This window comes from Chiloscyllium plagiosum, unplaced genomic scaffold (assembly GCF_037043375.1).
Source record: "Chiloscyllium plagiosum isolate Xiang-an unplaced genomic scaffold, Cpla_swu_hap1 HiC_scaffold_23, whole genome shotgun sequence".
NCBI classification, from domain to species: domain Eukaryota; kingdom Metazoa; phylum Chordata; class Chondrichthyes; order Orectolobiformes; family Hemiscylliidae; genus Chiloscyllium; species Chiloscyllium plagiosum.
The window spans coordinates 24068174-24078235 of record NW_028270161.1 but is presented as its reverse complement, the minus strand read 5'-3'; the positions used below and the strand labels follow the sequence as shown (position 1 = coordinate 24078235).

Below are 10062 nucleotides of genomic sequence, written 5' to 3'. Positions count from 1 at the left end.
CCCCAGTATAACATCAGTGGGACAGGAAGGCTGCTATAAACTAGACTCACAGTAGCAAACAGGTAAAAACAATGACTGCAGATGCTGGAAACCAGATTCTGGATTCGTGGTGCTGGAAGAGCACAACAGTTCAGACAGCATCCGAGGAGCAGTAAAATCTGCTCCTGAGATGCTGCCTGAATTGCTGTGCTCTTCCAGCACCACTAATCCAGACTCACAGTAACAAACACACAACTCATGATATAATTTTTATTCTTGGCTGTGAAACTAAGTCAGTACAGTCATCATTGGCTGTGATCGCAACTACAAGCAGATTGAGGCACTACATCCACTCCCAGACAGGATCCTTGGAGCAGCGATAGATTATTTCACTCGCAGCAGGGAGACGGCAGTTTGTAGGAGCAAAGGAAACAGAAGGACAAAGAGCAACTTGCATCGTTCCACTGAACTGAATTCCCTGGATGGAAGGAAGACAAGTTTGGTAAACCAGACAAATATTTGTGTGATAGGTTCATTCTCTGTTGTGAGACCATCAATGATCACACTGGCTGCTGCCAAGGAAATGAAGTATAAGGGAATGAGCCCCAGCGCGATAGTGAGCTCTCTCAGGATCAGGCTGAGATGGAGCAGGCTGATCACATGTTACAGCCTGGCCCTTGGACAGGTCCATGTTATCCGAGTCAATTGTATCCGGGTCAGTGCAACAATAAGCTTGTGAAGTAATCCTAGTTTTGCTGCAATGTTTTGGCTCCCTTGCTTCAATAAAGGATAATTGGGTCTATCACGTTGTTAATATCCAGAGTAAACCAGACAGACCTGGATAAATAGGAATAAAATCCAACAAGGTGCGTGGTTTGGAAATAACCTGTCTGATTTCCTGAGTTTACTCTGGACTGGATTTAGAATCTGTTTTGTATGTGGATAGCACAGACTCTCCACAGGGTTAAACAATTTCCTTCCCCATGGCACAGACTTCAAATAATTGGTACAGTCCATGGGATTTCAGTTTAGAATAATCTGTCTGGATTATATATTTTAAATCACGGAGTCAAATCCTGTGGAGAGAGGGAGGGGTATGTGGTACATTAGTAAAGTGAGGGCTGGATCTGGGATCAGCTCATTAAATGTGCACCAGTTCCAAGGCTGGTGTTGGTATAACCATGTCACTGTGGGTTCCAGACAATTGACCAGAAGGAGAAAACTTTAATATTACTCCCAGAGGATGCTCTACTCTCCAAATCTCAGGATCCATTACTCTCCTCCTTTGAACAGTTTCACCCGCAAGGTTCCTGCTAATGGAGCAGGAAATGGAGGCCTGTCCAAATCTAATCCAATCAACCAATTGCCAGGAAATATTTTCCTGAAGGCCACATTTCTATCACACTGGAATGCATTGACTTACTGAACAAAATCTGCACACAGTCCTCTCTTCTATCATTATTATTGGGTTCACCTTTCATCCAAAACATAAAATCTGATGCAGATCCATCACTCCATAGGAAAGTCCCCTCCTGTGGAAGTAAGATCAGATCATGTAAAAATATGTAACTTTCTCACCCTAATAATGTGATGCAATAAGACAAGCAACATTACCTTGTGAACGTCATTCAAACCGATCCAAATTGGGGAACACTTATTTTGGGAGTTACGTGTCATTTCTGCAAGAACGTTATTCTGCTCCATCCCGTGCAGGGAAGCAAGATGGCCGCCTGAAGATAGGTGTTGGCAATGCAGCTTGGGAGTAAATTACAAAGGCAATTTGTCACTTGTTGCAGTATTACATGAATATTGGAACAAAACAATTGACCACTTTCAAAGTAGAAACTCTTATTTTGGAGAATATAGACAATGAAACTACAACCTCCTGCTGTTTGTCCACAAGGACATAATATGGACTGACTCCAACCTTCAGTGAGTGGTGTCACACTGAGGCTGAGGATTTGGGACCAATCTCATTGTGGCTTCTTAAGAATGTGGAGAAATGTGGCAGAAACATGTGGGAGGTCCAGCAAGGCCTATCTCAATATCAGGAAGAACTCTCTGCAAATTTAAACTGTGTTCTGGGCAATAAGGGGAGATTCTCCCTGGGTTGTGGTAAATTACTTAGTAAGAAGGAATAAGCTTTGTTAACTGCACATTTTGCCTCATTAATATGCGGCTTCCCATCCTACAACCTGCCAGGAGCAAACAAGATGCTGAAAATTCAGAACATGGAGAGTGAGTACCTGATAACTTCAAAAGCGCAGCAGGTCAGGCAGCATCCAAGGAACAGGAGAATCGACGTTTCGGGCAGAAGCCCTTCTTCAGGAATGAGGAAGGTGTGTCCAGCAGGCTAAGATAAAAGGTAGGGAGGAGGGACTTGGGGGAGGGTCTTTGGAAATGCGATAGGTGGAGGGAAGTCAAGGTGAGGGTGATAGGCCGGAGTGGGGTGGGGGCAGAGAGGTCAGGAAGATGATTGCAGGTTAGGAAGGCGGTGCTGAGTTCAAGGGATTTGACTGAGACAAGGTGGGGGGAGGGGAAATGAGGAAACTGGAGAAATCTGAGTTCATCCCTTGTGGTTGGAGGGTTCCCAGGTAGAAGATGAGACGCTCTTCCTCTAACCGTCGTGTTGCCATGGTCTGGAGATGGAGGAGTCCAAGGACCTGCATGTCCTTGGTGGAGTGGGAGGGGGAGTTAAAGTATTGGGCTACGGGGTGGTTGGGTTGGTTGGTCTGGGTGTCCCAGAGGTGTTCTCTGAAATGTTCCGCAAGTAGGCGGCCTGTCTCCCCAATATAGAGGAGGCCACATCGGGTGCAGCGGATGCAATAGATGATGTGTGTGGAGGTGCAGGTGAATTTGTGGCGGATATGGAAGAGTCCCTTGGGGCCTTGGAGGGAAGTAAGGGGGAGGTGTGGGCGCAAGTTTTGCATTTCTTGCGGTTACAGGGGAAGGTGCCGGGAGTGGAGGTTGGGTTGGTGGGGGGTGTGGACCTGACGAGGGAGTCACGGAGGGAGTGGTCTTTTCGGAATGCTGGTAGGGGAGGGGAGGGAAATATATCCCTGGTGGTGGGGTCCGTTTGGAGGTGGCGGAAATGACGGCGGATGATACGTTGTACATGGAGGTTGGTGGGGTGGTAGGTGAGGACCAGTGGGGTTCTGTCCTGGTGGTGGTTGGAGAGGCGGGGCTCAAGGGCGGAGGAGCGGGAAGTGGAAGAGATGCGGTGGAGGGCATCGTCGACTACGTCTGGCGGGAAATTGCGGTCCTTGAAGAAGGAGGCCATGTGGGTTGTACGGTTTTGGAACTGGTCATCCTGGGAGCAGATGCGGCAGAGACGAAGGAATTGGGAATATGGGATGGTGTTTTTACAGGGGACAGGGTGGGAGGAGGTGTGGTCTAGGTAGCTGTGGGAGTCGGTCGGTTTATAGTAAATGTCCGTGTCGATTCGGTCACCCGAGATAGAAATGGAAACTCTAGGAAAGGGGGGGAGGAGTCTGAGACTTTCCAGGTGAATTTGAGGTCGGGGTGGAAGGTGTTTTGGGGAGACAGGCCGCCTACTTGCAGCTTCAATGTGAGAGTCACTGAAGGAGTTTGAAGGTTAGTTAGAAAAGATGGGGAGCATGGGAGACAGCCAGTAACTGAAGCCAACTCTATTTTAGCAATGCTGTAACTGTGTGCACTGCAGGAAGGCAGCTGAATACACAGAATCTGTGTCGGGGACTCCTTACGAGTTGGATCACTCTGTGCTATTCGACTAAACTCAGGGAGAAGTTCAGGAATTAACAGGCAGCTCAGTGTTTGATTCAGGAGAAATCCTGGGGAATGAGAAAGTTGCTGATTCTGTGTTAGGGGCTGGGGTTCGGCCTCAGAACAAGCCCATGAGCATGAATACTTCAGTTCAGCTAAGAGCAAGGGGATTGAAAAGCTCACAAGCGGTGTTTACTGGGTGGAGCTGAGGAAGATTGGTTCTGGGGGTGGAGTGTGTGGAATCCCAGGGTAAGACTAGCTTGGTGTTCTTGGGTATCGCTGAGAGCTGGGGTTATGCTGAAACTGAATATTGGAGTGCAGGTTGGGAGTCTCAGGGAGCTTCCCCCCAGGAAAGGAGGGGAGAGTCAACCAGAACGGGTGCATTCCAGGACTGAGACGAGAGAGAGGAAAATAAGGCCACATCCCCTCCTCATTAATGCAATGTAAAATGATATATGAGAGTTTAAAATTGAGTCCTAAGATATCCTATTTCATTGCTGTGGATTGGTTTACTGTAATTTGTTAATTATCCTGGGAGAGATAAGTACAGGCACTAATCTTTCTATTACCTATGCCTAAGTATTTTCCCATTATAAAATTTGACTCAAAGTGTGGACAGGAAATGCAATGCATATGTACAGATTTATTATCTGAGATTGTTATTCAATCTATCATAATTATAATAATTTCAAAAACAATGCGAAAAGTAAAATAACATGGAAATCCGAACCACTAAAAGCTCTAAATACATTCTCCCACTTCATTTACCTGCTACAGCTCCAGTGGAAGGTACAACATTTAAATACAAATCCAAACATAGAAGAGAACAATATAGCACAGGAAATGGCCCTTCAGCCCACCATTTCTGTGATGACCACGATGTCGTTCTAGACTCCTCCCATCTGCATGCATTTAGGAGGTTTCCTCTATTCTCTGCCTGGTCATGTGTCTGTCTAAATAGCTCGAAGACGTATCAGCATCTATGACTTCCCTTGACAGTGTGTTCCAGGTGCCGACTGCCCTCTGTACAAAAACACTTGCCTTGCACATATCCTTTAAACTTTCCCGCTTCACCTGAAATCTATGCCACCCAATATTTGACATTTTCACACTGAGAGATAGCTTCTGACTATCCTCCATATCCATGTCTCTCATAATTTTAGATCCTTCTGCCAGGTCACCTCTCAGCCTCTGATGCTCTCCTGAAAACAATCCAAGTTTGCCTTATCTCTCCTTCCAGCTAATACATTCCAATGCAGCAACATCCTGATAAACTTCTTCTGCACTCTTTCCAAAGCTTCCACATCCTTCCTATCGTGTGGCCACCAGAACTGCACACAATAGTCCAAATGAGGCCTAACTGAAGTTTTATTCAGCTGCAAAGTGACTTGCCCAGTTTTATCCCCAGTACCCCCACAGATGAAGGTAAGCAGACTGTAACCCTTCTTTACCACCTTACCCACTTGTCACAGAGTCATACAGCACGGGAACAGAGCCTTCAGTTCAACCCGTCTGTGCCGACCAGACATCCCCATCTGACCAAGTCCCATTTGTCAGCATCTGGCCCATATCCCTCTGAACCCTTCCTATTTATCTGCCTGTGCAGATGCTTTAAAAATCTTCTAATTTCCTATGGCAGCTTGTCCCATACACGCACAATGCTCTGTGTAAAAATGTTACCCCTTGGGTTCTTATTAAATATTTCCCTCCCACATTAATCCTCTGCCCTCTCCTTTTGGACTTCTCAACCCAAGGAAAAAGACCTTGTCTATTCACCCTATCCATGTCCCTCATGACTTTTTTAAACCTCTATAATGCCACCCGTCATGCTCTGATGCTCTGGGGTTTTGAGGAAATCCTGTCGAGCAGGTTGAATACTCCCCAGCAATATCTATTCCTCTCAGCATTTTAATAGCAAAAGAACTTCCTTTCTCAGAGTTACCTTCATAACTGAAAGGCTTTTTGTTCCTTGAATCACCTTTCTGTCTCTGTTTTGCAATGATCTTTAAAGTATGGGACCGATTTCAAAGTTGAGTTTCTTACAAGTTGGTTCTGATATAACACTGTAGTTCCATTCTCAAGTTGTAAGAAAATCGCGCAACAGCCGCAATAATTAAACTAATGGGACCGGGATCGTGTGAGAGCCAATACAGGGAAGGAAAGTTCACATTCTACAAATAATGGTCTAAATTCTTCAATCACATTAAAGCTAGTTCACATTGAAGAAACACATGTTTTAGCAAAACACATTGTAATCACAAACAATCTGAACAATGAACTTTAATGAGCATCATTACAATAATACATGGGTAAAGTCACAGTATATTCGATTGGAATACAGAAAATCATTTTGACATGAAGTATCCAAAGAAGAAAATTCTTAAGTTAAAATTGTTACAGGACAATCTTAAAACTTGGTTCATACAATGCATTTTTCATTTATGGCAAAATTATTTTGTTAAGGGACCCTTCATTTCTGGCAGATTCAATGTCACAACTCCAAACCCAATACCTGACAATGGAGATTCCAAGGACTTACCTCAGCATCAATCCAAGACATTTTCTCAGGAACCAACTTGTAGCAATGACCAAAATAAATGAAGCCACTAGGACAATACCGTCTGGCCAGGAGACTACATTTCTCAAGGTTCTGATCCAAAGGTTTTGAATTCTGCGTAGTTAGTTCAGCAGCTGCAAATTACAATAAGCCACAATAATTACATCATTCATAGTTCCTTTCCCCTTCATGCGTCGAGAAACTGGTGAGCACATGGTCAATGGGGCCTGCCTCAGAGTGAGACTTCCCACCTGACTGCAATAACCTTCACACACACTATGTTTGTTTATGTGGAAATACAGAGAAAGTGCAGCACAGAAACAAGCTGCTCCGTCCAGTTAGTCAAAGACAGTGTTTATTTCCTCCAGGGGTCTCCTACCATTCTGATCACTTCCTCCAACACTACCACCAAATCACTTCATTCCCTTCGGCTTGTCTACATTCCCCCCAATGGGGCTGTACAGTCTGCCTCTGGTACACCGTGTAATGGCAAGGTTCACATTCTCAACACTCTGGAGGAGGCCATTCTCATGAATTCCTTGATTGATTTGTTAGTGACGAGCTTATATTATATAAACTCACTTAAAATAACATCAACTTTACTCCAAATGTTCACCCATCATTTGCCTTCATGGTTAAACTCAGGCTGCCCCCTTACTCAACATTTCTAATTCTGAGGTGACACTGTCAATGGCAGAACTGGATAAATGCCCCAGCTCCCACTGATGCCATCATTACACTTATTCCCCTGTCACATTCTGTACGGAGTCTGTTCCATTCGGTTTCTCTCTCTGTCCTGTTTTGATTATGCCATGGTCAGTACCAGTGTTTCTGATATCTCTCCTGTTTCTTCCCAAAATGAGAGCTCACTCCACAGTGAGTCCCTTCAACTGTCCCATTTCCCACACTTCCCCAATTCCTTCTGTTCCTTCCAAGAATCATGTTAGAGTTTGCCTTTCCCTTATCCTCTCAGACTTCCATATTGTTCACGTTATCACCTCACATTTCTGCCACTTCATTCATTCCCATCCCCATTCAGAATTGCAAGGCCCTGGTTAGTTCTTCAAACACTTGTCACTTGGTCACCATCAGTATTAATGAGGCCTCATTCTCCACCTTCTCACAGATAGTGCTCTTCCTCCATGTGGTGGGGGAGGGAGGCGGTGCAATCCTGAGCCATAAACTGAGCTCAGGGATCTTCAATTCTTTAAAAAAGGGACTGAGGGAGCTTCTGAAAAATGGCAGTGTATTAGAAATGAGGGGGAGAATAGGATTGGACTGGGTGAATATTAATGACTTTGGGGAGTGAGCAGGATAGTGGGATTCGATTGATTTGGATATTAAATGACACGGGGAGTCAGCACAGCAGGAGATAACTGAGTGAGATACGTTTGAGGAGGAAATGTGAGAATAGGATCAGATTGAGTGGGTCAGTAATGGGTCTCTGTGGGTGAGAATAAAAAGGGATTAGCCTGTGGGAGTCTATTAAAGCATTTGAGAGGTGAGCAGGAGAGTAGGTTTGGACTGAGTGGAAAATAAATTCATGGAGAGGGAGTAGGAAAGTGGGATGAGAGTGAGAATGAGCAGGAATGTGGGATCAGAGAGAAAGCTGGGCTGGGCATTTCCATGTGCCCTGGGCACAGACAGGCAGGAAGGGGAGGGGCAGTAAAATCAGGTGGGATGGTGAAGCATGCTGTGCCCATATGGGGAGTGGGCAGACAGTGAATGTGGAATGTGTAAAATAGCAAACACGTGGCAATGGTTCGGTCATTGCTCACTTTCAGAGATTCCTCAGGTACCATCTCTGTCTGTTTTCTCTCATTCACACCACGGGACATCCATTAACCCCTCAGTTCACAGCATTAACCTGTCATCACACACAATGTTAGGTTGACCCTACCTGCAACATCACTGACCATCAGTGTACTCAGCACCAATCCCATCAGCAGCATCATGTCTGCAGTGAAGTTCCTTTCCCCTCACCTGAAACACAACAAAAATGATTCAGCATCAGTGTCCAGGATTCACAGTTAAGATGGGGCTCTCCTGCTCCTCTTATTACCTCTCCCTCTCCGTTTCCGTCTCTCTCTCTCTCTCTCTCTCTCTCTCTCTCGCTCTCTCTCTCCCCGTTGTCTGAAGAGATGAGGTGTCAAGCCTTACTGTCAATATATATAGCAGACCGTGAAAAAGGAAGGAACCGTTGAAATCAGATCCAATTGATTCGAGAATCAATGATGTCCAAATTCCTGCTGACGAATCAGAGACTGACAGCTCAGCTCAGAAGGGATTGGAAACCATGAGAATGTTCCTGGAGTTACACATTAAATTGTACAACGTGGCACTGGAACAGCTCATTGAGAAAGGAAACTGTACTCATCGTTCCTGGTCTCTGTAATCAGGCTGGAAGTGAATGTATTTCTAAGCTCAGGAATTAATGAATGTTTTTAGTCAGAATATTTACAATGTCATCACATTTAGCTTGCACCAAACACCCGAGTCGAAGAGTGTGCTGCTGGAAAAGCACAGCTGGGCAGGCAGCATCCGAGGAGCAGGAAAGTTGATGCTTCGAGCATAAACTCTTCATCAGAAATGAGGGGGTGGCTCAAGGGTACTGAGAGTCCTATCCCTCATTCTCAATTCCTGGGTCTCCGCTGCATCTATTCCCAGGAGGACCAATTACACCATAGTACATCCCAGATGGCCTCCTTCTTCAAAGACCACGATTTCCCCTCCCATGTGGTCGACAATACCCTCCAGTGCATCTTGTTCACTTCCCACACCTCTGCCCTTGAACCCCATCCCTCCTATCTCAATAAGGACAGAAACCCCCCGGATCTCATCTTTCACCCCACCAACCTCCAGATACATCGCATCATCCTCCACCACCTCTGCCACCTACAAACAGACCCCTCCACCGGGAATATATTTCCCTTCCCATCCCTGTCTGCATTCCAGAAAGGCCATTCCCTCCGTGACTTCCTTGTTAGGTCCATGCCCTCCACCAACCCGCCCTCCACTCCCAGCACCTGCCCTTGCCACCACAAGAGGTGTAAATCCTGCACCCACACCCTCCCCACCTCCTTCCAAGACCCCAAAGGATCCTCCACATCTGACAGAGATTTACCTGTACTTCCACACATGTCATCTACTGCATCTGTTGCTCTCAATCTGGTCTCTTCTACATTCGGGAGACAGGATGCCAACTTGCAGAATGTTTCAGGGAACATCTCTGGGGCACACAAACTAAGGAACCCCACTACCCTGAGGCCGAACACTTTAATTCTCCCTCCCACTCCACCAAGGACATGCAAATCCTGTGCCTCTTCCAACACCAAAGTCTGGCCACCCGATGCCTGGAGAAAGAAAGCCTCATTTTCTGTCTTGAGACCCTCCAACTATACAGGAGTAATGTGGATTTCACCAGTTTCCTCATTTCCGCTCCCCCCACTTTATCCCAGATCCAACGCTCCAACTCAGCACTGTCCTTTCTGTCCATCTTCCTTCCCACCTATCTGCTCCACCCTCCTCTCTGACCTGTCACAATCATTCCCACCTCCACCTGCCTATCACATTCCCAACAACTTTCTCCTCAGCCCAATCCCCCTCTCCCATTTATCTCTCAGCTCCCTTGGGCCATCCCCTCATTCCTGATGAAGAGCTTATGCTGGAAATGTCGACTCTCCTGTTCCTCAATGCTGCCTGACCAGCTGTGCTTTTCCAGCATCACACTCTTTGACTCAGATCTCCAGCATCTGCAGTCCTCACATTCTCCTGCATTAAAC

At 46.0% G+C, this 10062-nt stretch overlaps 1 protein-coding gene across 1 annotated transcript; it reads right to left on the bottom strand.

Annotated features, from left to right (window-relative positions):
• Positions 1-266: 266 nt before the first annotated feature.
• LOC148145846 (lectin-like) lies at positions 267-6397 on the bottom strand. The gene is made up of 4 exons (XM_087999774.1): positions 6263-6397; positions 1594-1734; positions 1403-1511; positions 267-457 (listed from the first exon to the last, which is right to left on the bottom strand). The coding sequence occupies exons 1-4, from the start codon at positions 6281-6283 to the stop codon at positions 369-371; spliced, it is 360 nt and encodes a 119-aa protein (XP_087855900.1). The 5' UTR covers positions 6284-6397; the 3' UTR covers positions 267-368.
• Between the last annotated feature and the right edge of the window lie 3665 nt (positions 6398-10062).